The following is a 23,819-nucleotide window of genomic DNA, read 5'->3' as shown; positions in this document are numbered from 1 at the left end:
ATCACATCTACTGCTCTGCCCTCATCAATCCTCTTTGTTACTTCTTCAAAAAACTCAATCAAGTTTGTGAGACATGATTTCCCACGCACAAAGCCATTTTAACTATCCCCAATCAGTCCTTGCCTTTCCAAATACATGTACATCCTGTCCCTCAGGATTCCCTCCAACAACTTGCCCACCTCCAAGGTCAGGCTCACCGGTCTATAGTTCCCTACCTTGTCTTTACCGCCCTTCTTAAACAGTGGCACCACATTTGCCAACCTCCAGTCTTCCGGCACCTCACCTGTGACTATCGATGATACAAATATCTCAGCAAGAGGCCCAGCAATCACTTCTCTAGCTTCCCACAGAGTTCTCGAGTACACCTGATCAGGTCCTGGGGATTTATCCACCTTTAACTGTTTCAAGACATCCAGCACTTCCTCCTTTGTAATCTGGACATTTTGCAAGATGTCACCATCTATTTCCCTACAGTTTATATCTTCCATATCCTTTTCCACAGTAAATACTGATGCAAAATATTCATTTAGTATCTCCCTCATTTTCTGTGGCTCCACACAAAGGCCACCTTGCTGATCTTTGAGGGGTCCTATTCACTCCCTAGTTGCCCTTTTGTCCTTAATATATTTGTAAAAACCTTTTGGATTCTCCTTAATTCTATTTGCCAAAGCTATCTCATATCCCCTTTTTGCCCTCCTGATTTCCCTCTTAAGTATATTCCTACTTCCTAAGGATTCACACGATCTATCCTGTGTATACCTTACATATGCTTCCTTCTTTTTCTTATAGCCTCTCCTTATAGCTCAAACCCCCCAACCCTGGCAACATCCTTGCTGATGCAGTTCATCAAATCCAAAGACTTCAGTGTACCTGCTAACACAAGGCCTGGGCACAAGAGGGCACCAAAGCCATCAGTAGATACTGTTCCAGATGCTGAACTAAAAGGGCACACAAGTGTGAAGTATGTTTTACCACTGACACAGATGCCATGTCTGTGGGAAGAGAGCCCACTTTAATGTATTACAAGTAGAAGCCTCTGATTCGCCAATAGTACAGATTTCCTAGTGTGTAAGTAGATGATTCACAGCTAGTTGAAAATCCTTTCCCGAGGCCCAACTGACAGAGGACTTCTGGAGCATGAAGCTCCCTGACAACAAGCACAATACAACATTTGAACTTGATATAAAGAGTAGCTATCTCTATTCTCTCTGATGCAGTACAGAGGCTCAGACCATAGATCCTACAGCCCTCCACAGTCTGCCATCATGGGCTGGCAGAACCTCATTAAAGATCTTGGACTGCCTGACAGCAAGGTTTTGTGATTCGCTACAGCCTTCCAAATAAACAGAGAAATCTGCATAGCCTTTTTACTCAGAGGGAGCAGGGAAAAGCCAATCTCACCCAGGGCTCTTAAATGCTGCCACTACCAACAACATCTACACCAGCAGTAACAGACAATATACTGCCCTTCTGGGAGTAGGTGGACAAACATGCATGTCACTGATCAAATAACCAGAGAAGGAAACCCTGGACCATGTATTGCACTTTGAGGAAAAACTGGGGTGGCAACCAGCAAGACATCACAAACAATGCTGATCAGCTGGAAGAGTTAACTCTGGACCTCATGTAGCTCTGTGGGGATAATGAGGAGATGGAGGTGACACCAAGAGGCCACAGAAATAGCGTACTCCAAGACAGGCTTCCAGAGAGCCAATAATCAGTCTTTCCATAACAATTTCTACTCAGAGAAGGTACATGGCCAGAATTGACAGGAGCAGAACCCAGCTCCACTCCAGATACAGTCCAAGAACAGAAGTCCCACTGGCGCCAGAGCCCAAGGAACGCAAGGGACAAATTGAAACAACAGCAGTGCTTCAGCCCAATACAGAAACTAAGACTTTGCTTTCAGACAATGAATTGCGTACAACAAACTCTTAGAAGACCTTCCAACTTTAATATCCAGCTTAGGGATCCAGACAGCAGCAGCAAGCTTGGAACCCACTGCAGAACTGGAAGTTTACTCTACTTTGAACCTAGAGGGTACCAGAGATGAGACTTCAAAGAGTTTGAGGGAAATTGTGCATATCCCAAACATAACCAAGGAAAACCAGGGAGGAGCCTCCTCACAACTCACTTTGGGGGAGAAGGCTCAGGGAAGCGCAAGCCTTCTATCCTCAAAAGAAATTGGAAGAAAAAGGGCTCACAGAAACCAGAAGAAAAACCATAGTTCACCAGTAGACACATCTGGGGAAACCATAACATCAGCGAATGTGACAAAAGTTGCCTTCAAGACATCCTTCCTGTGGCAAACTGTATGCCACAAATCAATTCCATTGTGAATGTGTCACATGTACCACAAGTGATCAGAGTTGATCCTAAGGTGCTCCTCACTAGACAACTGATACTGTGGCCACACAATACACAGACCTGAAGGATGTCAGCCTTACTCAGCTGAGCAACAATTGAGAGAACAAGACAAATGGTTCATCCTGCCAGTAGGCAGAGTGGATTACAATCTGCTGTATTGAACTTCACCAAAGAAAATGAACTGGATAATATTCATCTTTGCTCCTTGGAGGGAAGTGTACACTTAATGCCAGTCCTCCATGAGAAGGAATACAGTTAGTGATTGAAGCCTCATCATAAGAAACTTGGCAGGGACAGGAGTGGACATTGGTTAATGAATAGAAATATAAACATATTAGAACACAAATGATGAAAAATGATGAAAACAATGTAAACACTCAGGGACAGAATGAATACTTGGGAGGGTGGTGTAGTGTAAGAGAAGCAGCTACCAACAGAGTAGCTAATGACATCACTAGCTGTGGCATTAGGACATGTGATGGGCAGTGTGTAAAATGTCCTGTTGTAATATGGTCAAGCAGAAACCTCTCCCTAATATGGAAATATCATACATAGTTCAATAACAGGCCGTGGCTAAAAAGACCTAATCTATGTATATCCCTGAGCACATGTACAACAATTTCAGCTACAGATCTTCAGTTGCCCTTTCAACAAAAAAGCTTTGTTTTTACCTGAAAAACATTTCTTCAGTCAAAGACTCTCCTTTTGAATTTACAAATGGATCCTTTAAGGAATACATTTTCAATCTGCTACTGAGGTTATGCAATCTCGGTAACTGTTTTTGAAATTCAGAAAGGTAATCTCCAAATACCATTTCATCATGCAGAGAAAGATCTATAAGAAAATTAAGTGTGATTTATGCACATCATCAATTTTGGACAAAGCTTCAAAACCAGCAAATCGCATTTCTTTTTTGCTATTTGATTACCTACTACGCATGATTGCTCCAGTTTTATAGCACACCACTCAAACAAATTCAGTATTACATATAGTAAATCAAAGATATATTACTGAACAACCTTGATTATCCGAACGAGACGGGCGGGGAGTATTTTGTTCGGATAACTGAGAGTTTGGATAACCGATTGTTCAGATAATGGATTGCATTTTTTCGGGACCTTAAGATCTTGTTCGGATAAGCTGAAATTCGGATAATTGATGGAGATGAGGGATTAGGGAGCAAGAAAATAAAAAGGGGCTACATTGGGACAGCTCCCTGATGCCTGCCTGTCTCTGGGAAAATTTTCTGGGAACAAAATCAGCAGCCTAGTCCACAGGTCGACCTATAACTAGGCAAATGAAGGCCCCAAATAGGGGCTATTACCCAAAGGCAATGGCTGCTCCTGCCAGAGTGGTCACCCAGCAATATGCAAACCCTGCCTCTTCTGGATGGTTAGTAGGCTATATTAAATGGCTGCATCAGGAGGTTGCAAGATTTTAAAGGTTCTAAGAGCAGCTAAAGAAATTTCCTGAAGAATTTATCCTTCCTACCTGAGACTCTTCACTGTACTGCGCCTTCTTTCACTTCTGACTTTCTGAACATCGTCATTATGAGGTAGCCTGCCAGGGTCTATCTTGTGTTTATCACTCCTGATGGGGCAGCTGACTGGACATTGCTCTGGCCCCTCTTTTTGCCTCCATAACCTCAATTTATCCACCATTGTTAAATAGACGGGGCTCCAGACTTCATTGACTGTCTCTGGAAAGAAGACAACTGACATCCCACCACAGCCACTTCTGGCTTGGTAAGAACAATTGATTTCCTTTCCTAAAGGACATTAGGAAATCAGATGGGTTTTTATGACAATTGATTGTGAGAACATAGTTGCCATTTGGATAACTTTTAATTTCAAATTTCATTGAATTCACATTTAACCATCTGCCATACTGGAATTCAATCGATGTCCCAAAAAGAGTAGAATGGATTCTATATTACTCGACCTGAGACACAACTCCTACAGCACCATCTCCCCAATATTGCCATTTCTTCACTATTGTTGGTTCAAAATTCTAGAACACCCTCCCTCATAGCACTGTGGATATCAAAACATCCCATGATCTGCAAAGTGGTTCAAGAAGGCAGGTCCAGTGACATTACTGCTATTCCACCTGCTCCCCTGCATATCTGGGGAAGAGCTGCTTTATATAACTACACTACCTATTGATCATGGTCTACTACTCTCCTCACTCTCAAAATCCCCTGAAAACAACATGAATTGCGATTTTTGAGGAGATTTGTAGTTCAGGTTCTATTTGTATGTTTTGGTCGGTGGGTGATATCATTTCCAGTTCTTTTTCTGAGAGATTGGTGAATAGGGTCCCAATTGATATGTTTGTTGATGGAGTTCTGGTTTGAATGCCAGAAGTGATATCACCCACCACAACACACCAAACACATAAATAGAAAGCGGGACAGAACACCAGCACTTCAAAGGAGGCTCACTGATAATGTTACCTAGCATGGTGGTGAAATGTCTGAGAACAAATAGAACCATAGAATCCCGACTGAGGAAACAGGCCCTTCAGCCGAACAAGTCCACACCGACCCTCTGAAGAGTAACCCACCAAGATCCACTCCCCTACCCTATTATCCTATATTTATCCCTGTCTAATGTACCTAACCCACACATCTTTGAACACTATGGGCAATTTAGTATGGCCAATTCACCTAACCTGCATATCTTTGGATTGTGGAGGAAACCAGAGTACTCAGAGGAAACGGAGAGAATGTGCAAATTCCACACAACCCAATCTGCCAGCTTAGCGAGTAAATTTACAACCTGAACAAGATGAATTTTCAAAGAAATGAAAATTTTATTTAGTATGCCTATTTTCACTAATAGGACAACTGCTTTAAGTGCAGACAGGTTTTCTTAAAAGGAAAAATAAAAATCTTTTTAAAAGTCTAATGAAACTAATCCAAAATTGGGTTACGTCATATGCTATTGGAAGCTAGTTTGAAAATGGACCCACTGTACGAAGGTGCACAGCAATGAGGTTGCATTTCAGATGGTAAAATTCCATAATTTGAAGACTTTCAAAATATGCCTAGAGTTCATTCAAACCAGGCAAAAGCCTTTTAAGCAGTGTGCTCACACTCAGTACTTATTCTTTTGCTCTCCCAGCTAATAATGCATTGGATGTTGTGCTGCTGACATCGGTCAAATATCTAACCTCAAGGATTGATTGACTGTGGTTTTGTTTAAATAAAACAGTAAAACATATTGAAAGTTATAAAAGAAACATTACAGCTGACCAACGCACTTCAACATGTGTGTAACTATACACCCAGCCAATCCTATGGGTGTGCAGAGTTGCAATATTATATAGTTACAGCTCCTGGGCACTTGTAATACAGTTGTAGAGTCCCTTCCTCTGAGCCAGGAGACCCAGCTTTACTTCCCACCTGACTTCAGAGGTGTGTAATGAATCTCTGAACAGTTTGATTCAAAAATATCTACATGCAATTCTTGAGGTCCTGAAAGGTGAAACCTTTTAAAGCCAAGCAGCACTTAAATCTCATCCAGAGTATCTTCCCCACTACAAAATGAACTGTCCAAATTTCCACAGCACATTAGGAAAGTTATTTAAAACAGCAAAAAAATTATCTGGGAAAAATATGCACCTGTAATACTTAACTGGCTGGAGATTACACAGTCCTGAAACTATTACTTCTTTCCTAATGAAATATATGGTACATCCTAAATCAAACCTTACAGATTTTAATCATAAATCTATATTACACATCACCCAAACATTAAATTTGTGGAGTTAGGAAACATTTACATCAACCTATGAGGTGTCTGAAGTGAAGAGTAGTGTTAATTGTATACAGATGTGCTCCTATACATAGCAACAGGCTGAAAGTTGGGCTACTAGTTGGAGGTACACTATGTATTTTTGTAAACAAACTCTTGTAAGTGTGGAAGGATTAGGCTCCTGGTTGATCCTTCGTCATCTGGTTATGGGAGCTATTAATTTAGGATATCTGGTCGGCATGGACAGGTTGGACCAAAGGGTCTGTTTCCATGCTGTACATTTTGATGACTCTAATTATGTTTCCAAAAACAGCACAAAGGAAATACCTTCACTTTTGCCATCAACTTGTACATTTATACCAACAAGTGTTGAAGGGTAAATATATTGCATACTTAGTAGACATATGAAATGCGAACATTACTTAACAAATAGTTCACATTCAAATAATGACATTTTCTTCAATCAACAGGTTTCATTGAATTAATATCAACACATTACCTGGTTCTGTTTGTGATTTCATATCTGTAGGATTAATAACCTCAAATATTTCTTGTTCATCCTTTGCATGGTTTTGAATATCTCTTCTTAAAAGTGTGCTCATATCTTCCATATCAATTTGAGAGCTCGGGTTTGAACTTGGTACGATCTCTAAACCATCATTGCCAATTTGGCAAGCTATAGAATGAATACATACTCTAAAAAGTTGTAAAAAAAAAGGTGAAAAGAAATAAAGAAGGATATATCCATAAGGTGATGGTTATTATGTGCATTATGACAAGTAAAATACTCAAAAGTTGAATACCTCCATATATCTTATGCCTATGATTTGTTGCATCATAACACTGTACATCACCGCAGTAGGAATAAATAATACTGGACATATTATGAGTGTAAATGTTCAAGGTCAAGTTCAAACAGGCTTTATATAACACCACAAACCTATCAGAAGCCTTCTCTAATGTGAAAATCATTAATAAATCTCCAGAGTAACACACATTTCTGTTTATTGAATTTCAACCCAATATATTTCCATTAGTATGCTATTTGCGCCTCATTTCCCAATTGCTATATTCATGCTGCAGTACACTAGTATTAACATTTTTAAAACGGGATTAGAGGCAACACAGTCAGGAACGGACCACTAAACCCCTTGAGCATGTTATACCGCCATTCAATTAGAGGATGGTTGATCAGATTCTTAACTCCATCTTATTTCCATGTTACCCTCATATTCTTGCCTAACAAAAATGCAATGAATAATTGACCTGCCGCATCAAAACTTTGAGAAAAAGAGTACCATATTTTCACTACTTTTTGTGAAAGTAATTGATTTTTGACATAAGCTTAGAATGACCCAGCTCTAATTTTAAGATTATACATCGCTGATTCTGGACTTGCCCAATAGAAATAATTTCTCTCTAAATGCTAACTTTAAAAATCAGACTATCCCATAAAATGGTGGGAAGTTCAAGTCCTTGCTTACTCAGCTCAGAACTCCCAAAATGTTCAGAGCAAAAAAAAGTATAAACAATTCTCTGCAATGAAATTAAACATGGAGCTCTCTCTTGGCTATGGAGGAGAAAAAGAGTAAGGAGAGAGCAGAAAAGGTAAAAGAGGAAGAGAAAGCATGTGACTAGCCACGATTAAACATTTTGGTAGGCATTACTCTATCCCTCCAACTTCACAGGTTTGTGCTTCCAGCAACCCCCACTCCCACAAACAGCCCCACAATCTTAAATCAAAGATATCTTATGGTCCAAGCACAATCCTTCTTTCTCATTTCTACCCTGTCTCTAACACCCATACTGTCCAGGTTCCTTTTCTTCCCCTCCCCACTGTTTCTTATCACCATCCGATTTCCTTCGTCTTATTCTCTCCCTGCTTTCATATCTCTTTCCTCATCCCTGACACCCATCCTCAATGTGCCCTAATTATGCCTCTACCCTATAATCTTCCTTTACCTTAAGTCTGCACTTGTTCTTAACAAAAGTCAATCCTATTTGTGATTGAGTAGTATTTTTAAAATTTCAAAATTGTAAAGTAAATGCTTGGGTATTACCGCTCAAGAAAATTTTCTGTACAGATGTGTTTCTTCCATTCAGTCAATACAGAGTCACAACTCATCAGTTTGGATGTAGAAAGCATTGTCCCTGCCACAAATAATTTAGAGACTTACCATTCTCTTTAAAACAAGGAAGATAAAAAGTTACAACATCTGAAATGAAAATAGAAATATAGTGAAGACTAAATTGAATAATGAGAAACAGAACAGTTTTTAGCTTTTCTTGTAGTTTGCACTCTGAAAATTAGTAAATGAAGCTATTAACCACATTCTGTAATAACCTTCCCATCAATGCTGCAGATGATCTGACATACTTTAAATATGTACAACAACATTTCAAATGATGGAATAAAATGTTGCAAATTAATGATGATGATAACTTCAGATAATACATTATTAACCAGAATCATGCCAATGAGATAGGTAAAATAAATGACAAGACTAGTAAATGCCATGCATAACCCTCGCCATAAGACTCTAAATCACAGGAGCAGAAGTAGGTCATCTGACCCATCGAGCCTGTTTTCTGTTCAATGAAATCCTCAAATCTACTTGCCTGTCTTTTCCCCAAAACCTTGATTCATTTACGGATTAAAAATCTGTTTATCCCAGCCTTGAATATACTTAAGATCCCAGCTCCTACAGCCTTCTAAAGGGAAGAATTCTACAGACTGACTACCCTCAAAGAAACAAATTCCTCCTCATCTCTTAAATGGGTGACCATTACCCTGAGATTATATCATCTGTCCCTAGACTCTCCACATGGGTGAACAATCTGTCCACATCTATTATATCAAGGTCCCTAAAACTCTTATATGTATCAATAAGGTTTCCCCTCATTCTTCTAAACTCCAATGTGTATAAGCCCAATTTACTAAACCTCTCCTCTTAAGAAGACGCCTTCATACCAGGAATCAACCTAGTAAACTTCACAGGTCTGTCTCCAATATCTTTCCTTATATTTTTCCTTAGATAAGAGGACAAAAACCACTCACAGTATTCGAACTGTGGTCTGACTAATGCCATGTATATTTTTAGCAAGATTTTCCTATGTTGTATTCCACTTCCTTTGAAATAAAGGCCAACAGACCATTTGCCATCCCTATTATCTACTGAACGTGGATGCTAGCTTTTTGTGTCGCAGTTTTCTGCAGTTATTTCCATTCAAATAATATTCAGACCTTCTATTCTTCCTGCCAAAGTGTATAACTTGCACATTGTATTCCATCTGACATGTTTTTGCCCATTTGCTTAACCCGTTTTATATTTCTATAGACTCCATGTAGTCCTCACTCCTTGCCTTCCCATCTATTTTTGTGTCATCTTCAAACTTGACAATTGTATATTCACTTCCATCATCCAAGTCATTAATAATTGTAAATAATTGAGGCCATATCACTGATCCCCATAGCAATTCACTAGTTACAGGTTGCCATCCTGAAAATGCCCCTTTATCCCAACTTTTAACTTCTATTATTTAGTCAATCCTCTATCCATGCTAGCAAACTATCACCATCAATAGTCACAGGTGAGGTGCCGGTACACTGGAGGTTGGCTAACATGGTGCCACTGTTTAAGAAGGGTGGTAAGGACAAGCCAGGGAACTACAGACCAGTGAGGCTAACGTCGGTGGTGGGCAAGTTGTTGGAGGGAATCCCGAGGGTCAGGGTGGACATTTATTTGGAAAGTCAAGGACTGATTAGGGATAGTCAACTTGGCTTTGTGCGTGGGAAATCAAGTCTCACAAACGTGATTGAGTTTTTTGAAGAAGTAACAAAGAAGATTAATGAGGGCAGAGCAGTAGATGTGATCTATATAGACTTCAGTAAGGCATTCGACAAGGTTCTCATGGGAGACTGGTTAGCAAGGTTAGATCTCATGGAATACAGGGAGAACTAGCCATTTGGAAACAGAACTGGCTCAAAGATAGAAGACAGAGGGTGGTGGTGGAGGGTGTTTTTTCAAACTGGAGGCCTGTGACCAGTGGAGTGCCACAAGGATCGGTGCTGGGTCCTCTACGTTTTGTCATTTACATAAATGAGTTGGATGCGAGCATAAGAGGTTCAATTAGTAAGTTTGCAGATGACACCAAAATTGGAGGTGTAGTGGACAGCGAAGAAGGTTACCTCAGATTACAACAGGATCTTGATCAGATGGGCCGATGGGCTGAGAAGTGGCAGATGGAGTTTAATTCAGATAAATGCAAAGTGCTACATTTTGGGAAAGCAAATCTTAGCAGGACTTATACACTTAATGGTAAGGTCCAAGGGAGTGTTGCTGAACAAAGAGACCTTGGAGTGCAGGTTCATAGCTCCTTGAAAGTGGAGTCGCAGGTAGATAGGATAGTGTAGAAGGCATTCTTTCTTTTATTGGTCAGAGTATTGAATACAGGAGTTGGGAGGTCATGTTGCGGCTGTACAGGACATTGGTTAAGCCACTGTTTGAACACTGCATGCAATTCTGGCCTCCTTCCTATCGGAAAGATGTTGTAAAACTTGAAAGGGTTCAGAAAAGATTTACAAGGGTGTTGCCAGGGTTGGAGGCTTTGAGCTATAGGATGAGGCTGAACAGGCTGGAGCTGTTTTCCCTGGAGCGTTGGAGGGTGAGGGGTAACCTTATAGAGGTTTACAAAATTATGAGGGGCATGGATAGGATAAATAGACAAAGTCTCTTCCCTGGGGTCGTGGATTCCAGAACTAGAGGGCATAGGTTTAGAGTGAGAGGGGAAAGATATAAAAGAGACCTGAGGGGCAACTTTTTCACACAGAGGGTGGTACATGTATGAAATGAGCTGCCAGAGGAAGTGGTGGAGGCTGGTACAATTGCAACATTTAAGAGGCATTTGGATGGGTATATGAATAGGAGGGATATGGGCCGGGTGCTGGCAGGTAGGACTAGATTAGGATATCTGGTTGGCATGGACAGTTTGGACCGACGGGTCTGTTTCCATGCAGTACATCTCTATTACTCTATGTCTCAATATCATCCTTTTAAGTAGCCTTATGTAACCTTATCAAAAACTTTTGACCATTAGTTTCCTCAAATTCATTTTTCACTAGTGATAGTTAATACATTTATTTCCTCAAAATGCTGACAAAGTCCTCTGCCTAATGTAAATTATTTATTCAACTCCTCTGCCATTTCCTGGTTCTCCAATATTACATTCCCAGCCTCGATTTCTCAGTGGCCAATGTTCACATTGGCTTCTCTCCTCCTTTTCGTATGGTTAAAGATGTTCTTATTGTTCATTCTTACACAACTTGCAAGTTTTCCCTTGTGGGGATATGTAAGAAAACATATCCTACACAACACCATGGAAGCACAAGGCAATGCCTTAGCCGACCAGGCAGCCAGAAATATAGCTTTGCAGTGGAATCGCTCTAGTGGATCAACAAAACCCAAAATACAAATCCTCACAAACAAGTTACAGGAGTTAAAGGCCATACAAGAATAATGCTCTCACAAAGAGAAATGGACATGGATTGAAGCAGGAATTAAGTTATGCAAGGATGGTGTCTGGAGGCAAAGAGATGCAGATAAATCAATTCCACTGCAAGCTTTAATGCCATTCTTGGCACAACAAATCCATTCATGGGGACATCTGGCCCCTTGGGGGAGGCCAGATGGTGAGGTAGCTAGAGGATACGACCTGGTTGGTGGATGGGAGGAATTAATCCGGTCGGTAGTTGAAAGGGTCAATCAAGAGGAATGGAAGGGAGCCGTGGGATGGGAGGTTATTTGAAACTGGAGAACTTAAATATTGAGTCCTCCGGGCTTATTGCTGCCCAGGCAGAAGATGAGGTGTTGTTCCTCCAATTTTCAGTCTGATTCGCTGTGGCAATGGAGGATGTCAAGGATGGTCTGGAGGAAGACAAGGATGGTCATCATCTGGGATGCTTAGGAGTGGAATGTCTCCTCGTCCGAGCAGATGCGGCAGAGGCAGTGGAATAGGGAAAACCGGATGGAGTTCTTGCAGGATACTGGGTGGGAGGAGGTTTAGTCCAGGTAGTTACGGGAGTCTGTGGGTTTATAGTAAATGTCCGTCGAGACTGTCACTGTAGATGAAAATGGAGAGGTCAAAAAAGGGGAGGGAGATGTCCAAGACAGACCAAGTGAATTTGAGGGCAGGGTGAAAGCTGTGATAAAGTTGTGAGTGTCCCAGATGTCCACCTATTTTGAACAACATGTTTCCTCCCCACCCCAACCCGGTCATCCAGATAGCCCTCTACCACACCTCTTCCATTCTCCACTCCACTGGTCTAAACCCTCCCTCCTCTAAACACAACAAAGACAGAGACCCTGTGTCCTCACCCACCAGTCTCTGCATCCAACATATCATCCTTAAACACTTGCACCAACTCCAATTAGACCACACCACCAAGAACAGCATCCCCTCCCCACCCCTCTTTGCCTTCCGCAAGGACTGTTCCTTTCGTCAATCCTTGGTTTGTTCCACTCTCCCCATCAACCCTTCCAAACTCCCAGGTACCCTCCCCTGCAACTGTAAAAGATGCAAAACCTGCCAGTGCACCACCCCCCTCACCTCCATCCAGAGCCCCAAACAGTCCTTCCAGGTGAGTCAGAGGCTCCCCTACCTCTCTTTCAACCTCATTTACTGTATCTGGTGCTCCCAATGTGGTCTTCTCTACAATCAGGGAGACCAAATGTAAACCCAGGGCACGTTTCGCCAAGCATCTCAGCCGGACCCGCGGGGGCCAACCTGACCTCCCAGTCATCACCTATTTTAATTCCCCTTCCTGCGCCCTTTCTGACATGAACATCCTCATCCTCCTCCATTGCCACAACAAATCAGACTGCACATTGGAGGAACACCTCCTCTTCTGCCTGGGGAGCCTGCAGACCAGAGGACTCAACACTGAATTTTCCAATTTCAAATAACCTCCTTTTCAATCCCCTGACTCCCTTCCCAGCCCCTCCCCCATCCTTCCATTCCACTGATTGACCCTTCTTTCCAGCTACCAACTAGATTTATTTATCCCATCGACGAACCAGGTCATATCCTTTACCTATGTTCACCTACCCCCACCTCACCACCCCGCCACACCCCCTCCCCCTTTATCTGCAGCTCCCCTTACATCTACTCCAAGTCCTGAAGCAGGGTTACACCTAAAACATTGACTTCTCCATCTCCTGATGCTGTCTGGCTTGCTGTGTGCTTCCAGCCTTCTGCTAGTCTACTTTGGATTCCAGTATCTGCAGTTTTGTTTGCCTTTACAAATAATGGCTAGGTTCCAAAAGGGCTGTTGAGGAAGAAGGTTCAAGGAACATGCACAACTTGTGATAGACCATTGTGTATCACAATCCAAAACAACAATCCAGGACTAACCACGGTAATGTTACAACTAAGACCCCCGGCACCTGCCGGATCCTTCCGACATCTGCAGGTAGACTACATATCTCTCCCAAAATATCATGGATATATGAACCTCCTAGTCACTGTTGATAATTTTTCGAAATGGGTGGAAGCATCTCCAGTTCAGCCAACCATGGCCAATTATACCACCTAAGTCCTCTGTAAGGAATATCAGGACTACTCAGGGAATCCTGAGTAGTATAGACCCGGATCAAGGGACTCATTTTACAGGTGCAATGTGCCGGAAGTGTGCAGACTTCTGAATATTAAGTGGGATTTACACTGTCCTAATCATCCTCAGTAATCGGAGCAAGTGGAATGCACAAATCAGACTGTGAAACAATGTCTAAGTAAGTATCATCAAGAAGAATTTGCGTTGGCGTTGTGAGATACTGTGTTGTAAGTTATCTTTATTAACTCAATCACCAGCTGGCTATATTCACTAATACCGGGTTCCTGTTCATTTATTCATAACCCTTCACTAACCCGTTATTTACAATAACAAGGTTTCATTCATTCACTCATAAAACTGTGATTCTATAGTATATTTTACTATCATAAGATAGACCAAATTTAAAACAACCCTTTCAAACCCATTACTGCATTTTCACCCTTGCTACAAGCAGTGTTTACCTCCCTATTTCTCCCTTTTTTTAGCTTTGACAAAGGGTCAGTTAGACTCGAAATGTCAGCTCTTTTCTCTCCTTACAGATGCTGCCAGACCTGCTGAGATTTTCCAGCATTTTCTCTTTTGGTTTCAGATTCCAGCATCCGCAGTAATTTGCTTTTATCCAGTGTTTACCTCTGTAGCAATACAGAACAATATCATCCCCACCATCATGTCTCCATGAAACATTATAATATTAATCAGCCTGTATCAACCATCTCCTGGACCTAAACAGATTACAGAATACCAAACGGTTACCCCAATTAGTATTTACCTATTAAATACCTTTTAACTGGGCCATTATCCTTTAAGAAACTAACTGACAAAACAGCTCTTTCACGAAATTGTATGAATGAAACTCACAGCTGCAAATAGTAAACAAATCTACTGCACAGTTACAGTAATCAGTTTAATATTCTTCATTATTTTATCAAGTACAGGTATAATTTCTAACTTATTTAGAGCATATGGACCTAGTATTTTTTACTTACATTTACTAACTTAAGAAACAAAAGGACTATAACCTCTTAATTATGCAAGCAGACGACAGACACTCTTAATCCCATCAGAAGTAGCAGCCAGCACTTAACACATGTTTTAACCCATCTCCTTTCTCCTAGGACTGAAGCCCCTCAAACCATTGTGCACTATAGATAAAACAATGTAACATCATAGTAATGGAATTTTACTATATGTAAGAACTGTGTATAAAGGGGCTCTTGTAAGAACTGTATTTCAGGATTCTATGGTCACCTCGAACTTGTGTTGTGCTCCTGAATAAAAGAAGCTATTTTCACCACTTACTGATTCCAGTCAGTATTTGAACATGATCCCATAGCCTCAAGCGATACCCCTGATCCTTGTAGCATTCAAGCCACCCCAAACAGAACCACAGGTCTAAGTCTTTTTGAGGTGATAACTGGCCGACCCATGTCTTCACCTGGCACAATAGACCTTAGGACAGCAGATTGCCATCTACTAAGTGAGTCATTGTTAAAGTATTGTCAGGATCTAACCAATGCCATCAGTTCTGCTTCCCAACAGGTGTCAGCAGCTTGGGACATCCCTTTGAGGAGGACACAATATAGTCCCCAGATTGTGGGTCTACGTTAAGAAAATACACAAAGAGCCACTGAGTACCAAGAGCGAAGCCCCATATCAAGTTCTCTTTACAATGGCATTAGCTGTCAAGGTAGAAGGCAAGAAAGCTTGGATTCACGCATTTCACATTAAGCAAACCATGGCTCCGATCCATCTGTTACCTTTGGGAGTCAGAATTATGCTAATCCCCCTTGCAGCGAGAGGACTCATTGTAGGGTATGACCTCAACGTAAACATCTTTTTGTAGGCTTTTGCCCGAAACGTCAATTTTGCTGCTCGTCGGATGCTGCCTGAATTGCTGTGCTCTTCCAGCACCACTGATCCAGAATCTGGTTTCAAGCATCTGCAGTCATTGTTTTTACCCCATCTTTTTGTATATGTATTATGCTTATGCTGAGTGTACCAATGTCTCCAACTGCTGGGTTTGTTCTCACATTCTCATATATTCAAATGGCAGTATCCCCCTGAGACCCATTCCTTTTAATATATTTGAAGTGGCAGAATGGGTCATTCGCCAGAACAAATCCCTAATAGCTGGGCTCACATGTCTGCCACATTTTCCACATGATGTGGAGGTGCCGGTTGGACTATAACCTGGTGTTGTATGATTTTTAATATTTTTTGCAGAGAGAGGAATATATTGGGTGGACATTAAAGGCACATGAGACAAGTGGGAATTGGCAAGGTACAGTTTTTCACCATTTAAAGATTGGTATCAACTTCAATTTAATACCCCCCATATCCCACCTTTTGGTTCCATAATACATCAAGGGTAGGAAAACCAGTGCATTCTAATTGCTTCTGTAGATCTGAGCCGAGGGGTTGGTCTGCAGGTGAGAGTAATTGTACACAATATTTTAATGTCACACCTGACATTTGGCCTCCAGCTAAACTTAAATTTTTATTAATCTCACATCAGAGGAACGTTTGACCACGTCTGGTTTTCTGACTATATAATTCTTTGTCCCATACAATGCACGTATTTCATTTGCGAGCACAAGGCACATACCTGGTTCCCCCCTTGCATCGACAGTCTCCTGTTGCCTTGTTTTTACAGACCCATTTACGCATCACATTTATGACCTCGTTAAAATCCATTCTGTAGCACACCAATGTGCCATCACAGAAACAGAACAATTGTTTGCTGTTCTGTTCCCCCATATGGAACAGCCAAGCAGCCAGAGAAGGATTGCCCTGTGAACCACCTCTTTGCAGAACCGCATAGATCTGAACTGAATCTTAGCCGAGAAAGATGGCACCTGTGCCATCATAGGTCAGGAATGTTGCACACATATCCCTAATAACTCTGAGGAGGTAACTAACTTGGCTGACTATATCCATAAAGAGATGGACAAACTTAAATAACCCCCATCCTCAACACTGTGAAGCTGAGCATCAGCTGGTTGGGATCATTGAATATGTCAATAGTGCAGGGTATCGTAGTTTTTCTTTTAGTAATTCTTATCCTGTATATTGCCTTCATGTTGCTTGGATGTTGTATTCTACAAATGCTAAAGCCTAAAGTTTAATATCTTGCAACTTGCCATTGCTCAAAGAACTTTACACATTATTTTTAGCTTGCTTTGCTTCTGTGATTCTGTTTGGGAAGAATCAAAAGGAGGAGATAAGGTTATAAGAAAACAGCGTGATTGAGCCAATGTCATAAAACAGTTAAAATACGAAAACAGTTTATCTGATTGAGTTAATATTGTAAAACAGTTAAATTTGGTTCTGCTGCTAATGGGGTTACATGACAAACTGAGTGTTGAACAGTTTATCTAAACATGTACATAAGCTACCACAAACCAAATTTAATCAATGTCATAAAGGCTCAAGTCAAGTGACTTACTGACGGAACGTAATTTTATAATTGGCTTATTTGTTGCTAAGGTTTGAAAAACGAACTATAATTAAGATAAAGCTATCAGCATCTTAAATGTTTAAAAATGGAAGTCAAACTTAGAATCAACATAGTTACACATTTATTCGTGGCAACAAGAATGTAACTGTCACTGCTTCTTAATAAAACTTTGAACTTTTACCCTGACAACTGGTTATTCTAAGAGAATATCCAACAACTCTCATATTTTATTTCACCTTTATATTTTTGGTCATCTTTTGTTGAGTCTTAAAACTTTCCAATCCTCTAGTGTACCTATAATCTTTGCCACATGGTATCAAATTGAAATAAAAACATACAAACTTTGGTTAAAAATGGTTGGTTTATCCCCTTCTTTCTTCTTCATCGGGATATTAGTTGCTGTGAGTCATGAACTATTTTCTTAAACACCTACCATTGTTCCTCAACCACCTTTTCTGCTAAACTCTTATCCACTCCAGACATTCTCACGTAATTACCCTTATTTAAGTTTAGCCCAGTTATTTCTGAACCACGTTCACTCTCAAATTGAATGCTAAATCCTGCCATTTTGACAGGATTTGAATTTCAGGAGGGATTATCTGACCATCAGCTTTAATGAACACGATAATAGAAATATATGATTTGAAAGCTAACATCAAAGTAAGGATGCATATTTAAGAAGGCATTGTTTGGTTTGCTGACTGTTTCAAGTTTTTCCTATTTGGGGGAATAGTGGGCAAATGTTAGACAGAGTAGCCAGTTATCAATCCATTGAATGACAATGTGTTGACTCTGTATTCAAAAAGTCCAGGGTGAGACTTGAACCTCTCAAATTCTGACTCAGTGGCAGGGGCACTACCTACTGAACCACAAAACTTTCATTGCTCTGTCGAAAAAGCATGTAAACTTTTAAACACTAACGTCCGGATTTTCTTGGGGGTGAATTGCATTAGGAAGGAGAAGGACACTCGACCTCAAATCTTGACACTTCTGATCTTTGGAAGGAGAGGGGTGCAAGGATAGTAACATAAGTCACCCAAATCATTAAACACAGTAAAGCGATTAAGCAGCTTTTTAAAGAGAAGACTTTCCATGCTATCAAAATTTTCTTGGAAGCAGACAACTGTTAGGAGCTATATAAGGTTGACCGGCTCTAGCCTGTTGGGAACAGTTCAGCAGAATGAGAGAGGTTTTGTTTGGTCTGAATGAGTCAAATTTTTGAACAGAATCTGTTGCTGTTTCACAGCAGTGAAATCTGAATGGCACAGAAATTTCACTTCCCTAGCCTGAATTCTAGCCAATCATCTGCTGTGGCCAATTTGAAGACCTATGTGCTTTCATTGTCTCAAGTCATGCACAGATGGCAGCGACAGCAATGGCTGCCAAGCTGGTTCAGAATGTGGGATGCTTCATTAATTCCTGCTCCCCTCACACCCATAAATATTAACTGAACTTTACTGCTGACCCCCTTGCCAATTAACCTGTCATCTCCACTAATATCAGAAGCTTGTGAAATTCCTGTTGGGGTGAATTCACAACCCAATGAATCTAACTCCTCAGCCAAATTCCAGTCCCAAATATGCAAACAAAGTATGTTTCCTCAAAAAGTGAGCACTTTCCAATTTTTTCTTTTCTATCTAAATTATTTTTCTAATCAACTTGTTCACAGATGTTATAACACACCACTGAAGCAGGTAAGGCTTGAATCTAGGCCTCCCAATTCAGGGGTACGAACACTACCACTGCAGCACAAGAGGGCCCTAAATATCATGACTTCATCTGTAGATATTTTAACCAACCCATACAAGTATATTTAAAGTGAAAACACCTACACTAGGAGGACCTAAAACTAAAATCAATCACATGCAAATAATAGAAGTCACATTAAAATGCACAATCAAGCCTTTGAAGTGATGAACAAAAATGCTGACAAGACTAAGTAAAATATTACAGAAAAAAAAGAGAAAGATAAGACAGATACCTCGAGTCCATGGCCTCCTGTAAATATCATTATTAAGTCTACCTTGATAACAATAGTTGTCACTTTGATCTAGGTGATGAGGTACTGGAAGTAGAAACCAGTTTGCTGTAAGCTTCTTTCTGGTCAAAACCTACACAGGTGCCAAAAACATTGTTACCAAAATAATTGCAAGTGTGAACATTAAACTAATTAAGTGACAGAATTAAATCTATCTTTTACGTGTATAAAAATCGAACCCACGGGTTGCAATTGTGTAAAAACACTCATTAAAAGGATTTTAAAAAAGAGAATATTAAAGAACATTCCAAAGCACTTAATCAATTCATTACGTAAGAAAGCAACTATGGGTGGAATCTTCTGCACGCTCATATCATGCTTCGAAGTGGATAGTGGATATAATCAGCAAGTATGATGGTGTACTTGAACCCTTTACCTTTCTGACCCTGCCAGAAGTAAGTTGAAGTGGAACATCCTGCCCTACCCCAATTGAGACTCTTAAGTCACCAATTAATGACCATTTAAGGGCCTCATCCCATAGGCACTGGTATTACATGAGCTGCAGGTGGGCCAGTAGCCATACACCTTGCATAACAGGTATAATCATATATCCAACTAGTCACTTTCTGGATAGGTTTGTGAGGGTTTTGATTGATCAAAAGCACTCAGTGCAAATTGTTGTCCATATTACCGACCTTCTTTACCCTTCCTCACAACTCATTGACTCTACAAAACCCCTCCCAACACTGCCTACCATGAAAATTGGTCAGGTCTTGGACCTGATGTTGTGCCAGTGACAAGCGTGTCTTGTCCTACAGCCAAATGAGTGGACAAATAAAATCCATCTTCTCTACCAGTTAATGTTTTCCAATTAAACCATTGGGAGGATTTGCATATTTATTTGTTCGCAGTTTTTGTGAAGCAATAGCTTGAGGCATCACTTAAAGTAACATTCTGCATGTAGCCAAGTGTGACAGAATTTTTGATTTCATCATTTCATAACATCTCACCATATTCACAGGTAACACACATATAGCATTTTTATCACACTTTTCATTTGTTAGACTATACTAAACATTAGAAGGCAAACAAGTAATCACAACCGCTAAGCATGATCTCATCTAGTCAACTGTACTCCATGCCTTCTCCAAGTCAGCTTGCTACAGATGAAGTATCACTGGGCAATACTGATGCCATATAGAAGCAGTGTACAGTCAGTTCTGCGATAATGCAGTAGTTCTGTTCTTGTGCAATCCCATGTTATAAGAAAATCGTGTAATAGCAGCACCATTTAAACTAATGGGACCAGAATTGCGTTATAACTGAGACACACTTGAAAACTTCGCGCATTAGAAACAGTGTCCCCAATTTGTCAATCATGTTGTAGCATATTTGTGTTAACGAAACATGCATTATAGCAGAACAACCTATTTGTGACAGTGAGAGTAGTGACAACCTCCAATAAAGACTTCAGCTTTCAGAGATCAACAACAGAGTACAGGAATTTTCTAGACAGGAAAAATCTGAAACAAATATAGTCTTAGTGTATGATTTAGTTTTACACCTGTTTTAATTAAGTTATGTAAACAATCCCTCAGTAAAATGGATCAAACCAATTTTGACATGATTTCCTCACAGTTGCTCACCAACATAATCAAAGACCCGTCCCACTCCGGTCATATTCTCTTGCATCCTCTTCCACTGGGTGGAAGGTATAACAGTTTGAAAACATGAATGAATAGATTCAAAGACCCTGATGTTCTCAGGCTTTGAATGGACCTCTGCAAGGTCAATTCTGGTCACTCTCTCTCTCTCTGCCCTTCTCTGTGGCTGTAGCAATGTATTCTGCACTCTGTTCTGCTACCCTGATGCACTTTATATGGAATAATCTACCTATATAGTATGCAAAACAATACTACCTTGGTAGATGTGACAACAATAAATCAATCAGTTGATTTCATAACTTAATCAGCTCACCTAACAAAACTTAGCACTAAAGACAGTCAATTCATTTTTTTAAGAACAGATTAAAGGTTTGAGTGTACCAATACTTTATAACATGTTTATATCTTAAATACAGAACAGAAATATCCACATGCTTTACCTCATGAAGATAGTCTATGGCCTGATATTTAACAGCTGTATACATCATGATACTTCAATCAAAGTTGCCTCATATATTCGCCATATATTTCTGCATTACAGATAAAAAGAAGAACATTTAATTGTGTTAACCCTGGTGAAATACAATTAATGTCTGTTGATAAACAAACTGTAGTATTGAATCATAAAATGTTACAGCACAGAAGGAGGCCATTCGGCTCATTGTGCCTGTACTGACTCCCAAAAGAACTAGATTAGAGTGGTGCTGGAAAAGCATAGCAGGTCAGGCAGCATCCGAAGAGCAGGAAAATCGACGTTTCGGGCAAAAGCCCTTCATCAGGAATAGACCTGCTGTGCTTTTCCAGCACCACTCTAATCTAGACTCTGGTTTCCAGCAGTCCTTGTTTTTACCATCCCAAAAGAACTACTCAGCTAGTTGCAAACTCCAACTCCATCTCAGTAACCCTCTAAATTCATTAAACATATGTCCAGCTCTCTCTGAAAACCTCCTACAGAATACACCTCCACTATTCTCTCAGGCAGTACATTCCAAATCCCAGCAATTCTGAGTGAAGACGTTTCTCTTCATCGCACTCCTATGCCTCTTGCTGACAATTTTGAAATTGGGACCCCTAGTTACTGACTTATCAACTAGTGGAAACAGAATATCCTGTCAAAATTGTTCACAATTTTGAACACACCAGTAAAGGCACCTCTTAATTGTCTCTGCCTCAAGAAGAATAAGCCCAATTTCTCTAATCTTCCCTTGTATCTAAAATCCCTCACTGCTGGGATCATTCTAGTAAATCTTCTATCCAGGGCTTTAACATCTTTCCTTAAATATAAGAACATAATACTCCAAATGTGGTCTCTATCTCTCTATTTATAAACCATGGATCCAACAACCCTTCTTAACAACTGAACAACTGTTTCAACTTGCCTGACCATCTGCAGAGGTTCACTTGAACTCCAAGGTCACTCTGCCTCTATACTCACCCACTGAGCCTAAATTGTCTCTATGTTTCTTTTACCAAAATGCATTACCTCGTATTCATCTGCACTGAAATTCATCCTCCAGGTGTCTGCCCAATTGGCCAACTTTTCAATGTCCCTCTGAAGTTGTTCAGCATCATCATCACAATTCACAATTTTCCTTAGCTTAGTATTATTTGCTAATTGAGAAACTTTGCCCATCTCCAAATTATTTATATAAATCAGAAAAAGCACAGATCCCAACACCGATACCTGAGGAACACCACTTTCAACTTGTCTCCTGTCTGAGAAATGCCCAGCTATACCTAACCACTGTTGCCTATCTTTTAACCAACTTCTAATTCATGCCACCAACGACCTATCAATCCCTAACATTTCTCATTTGCTAACCAAATGTGCCATGCGACACCATATCAAATGCTTTCTGAAAGTCCAAACATATAATATCACTAGAGAGGGTGTTTGGCACAGTTGCCCTCATTGCTCAAACCATTTAGTTTAGGAATTGGGATGTCACAGGATGTTGTGTAGGATGTTGGTGAGGCCACTTTTGGAGTTCTGTGTACAGTTCTGATCACCTTGTTATAGGATAGATATTATTAAATTGGAGAGGGTGTAAAAAAGACTTACAAGGATGTTACCAGGATTGAAGGGTTTGAATTATAAGGAGAGGCTGGATAAGTTGAAACGTTTTTCACTGGAGCATAGGAGGTTGAGGGCTGACCTTAATGGAGGTTTGTAAAATCATGAGGGACACAGAGAAGGCGAATAGCAAAGGTCTTATCCCTAGGATTGGGGAATTCAAAACTAGACAGCATAACTTTTAAAGTGAGACACGAAAGATCTAAAAAGGGACCTGAGGACATCATTTTCACACAGAGGGATATAAAGTGTTAGATCCAGATCCAGGTATAACATTTAAAATACATTTGGACAGATCCATGAATAGGAAACATTTAGAAGGATATGGGCCAAATGCAGGCAAATGGGATTACTTTAGTGGGAAATTTGGTCGATATTGGTTGAGTTGGTCCAAAGGGTCTGCTTCCATGCTGTCCAAAATGATTACTATGACTATATCCATAGAATTTCAACCCTATCCACATCATTATCACCTCAGACTGACCTGCCATTGAAAAGCCATAAGCAAAGAAAAATCAAAGACTGTGGATGCTGGAACTCAAAAACAAAAATGGAAATTGCTGAAAACACTCAGCAAGTCTGGCAGCATCTGTGCAGAGAAAGCAGTGTTAACAGAACCTAGTTCTGAAGAAGAGTCACAAGACCTGAAATGTTAACTCAGGTTTCTCTTGAAAAGCTATGTTAACTGACTAATATTAACTTATTTTTCTCTTAAGTGTATATCTATCTTATCCCATGTTATGGCCTCCTCTGGTTTTTCCACAATTTGCTGGTCTGCAAATCACTTCAGAAACTGTCCTTCACATCATGGTGGTCAACTGTTACTCTCAAATATATGGTCTGAAGGAAAACTGACCCTTCACTTTGCAGTCAACAACCTGTAGTTTTTTGTGGAGGGGATAGTAGAGAGGA

General features: G+C 40.4%; 1 protein-coding gene across 1 annotated transcript in view; it reads right to left on the bottom strand.

The window, feature by feature from the left end:
- Positions 1-19,642, bottom strand: part of LOC122562814 (protein shortage in chiasmata 1 ortholog-like) — a 41,768-nt gene extending 22,126 nt beyond the window's left edge. Inside the window, exons 1-5 of the mRNA XM_043716063.1 lie at positions 19,606-19,642; positions 19,173-19,302; positions 8,186-8,276; positions 6,625-6,821; positions 3,039-3,201 (exon numbers count right to left, since the gene is read on the bottom strand). Of these exons, the coding sequence (XP_043571998.1) occupies positions 3,039-3,201; positions 6,625-6,821; positions 8,186-8,271 (446 nt within the window). The 5' untranslated portion in view covers positions 8,272-8,276; positions 19,173-19,302; positions 19,606-19,642. The remainder of the gene's footprint in view (positions 1-3,038; positions 3,202-6,624; positions 6,822-8,185; positions 8,277-19,172; positions 19,303-19,605) is intronic.
- Positions 19,643-23,819: the final 4,177 nt, after the last annotated feature.

The sequence above is a fragment of the Chiloscyllium plagiosum genome, chromosome 2 (assembly GCF_004010195.1).
Source record: "Chiloscyllium plagiosum isolate BGI_BamShark_2017 chromosome 2, ASM401019v2, whole genome shotgun sequence".
Classification (NCBI taxonomy): Eukaryota; Metazoa; Chordata; class Chondrichthyes; order Orectolobiformes; family Hemiscylliidae; genus Chiloscyllium; species Chiloscyllium plagiosum.
This window is presented reverse-complemented; position numbering and strand designations above follow the sequence as displayed.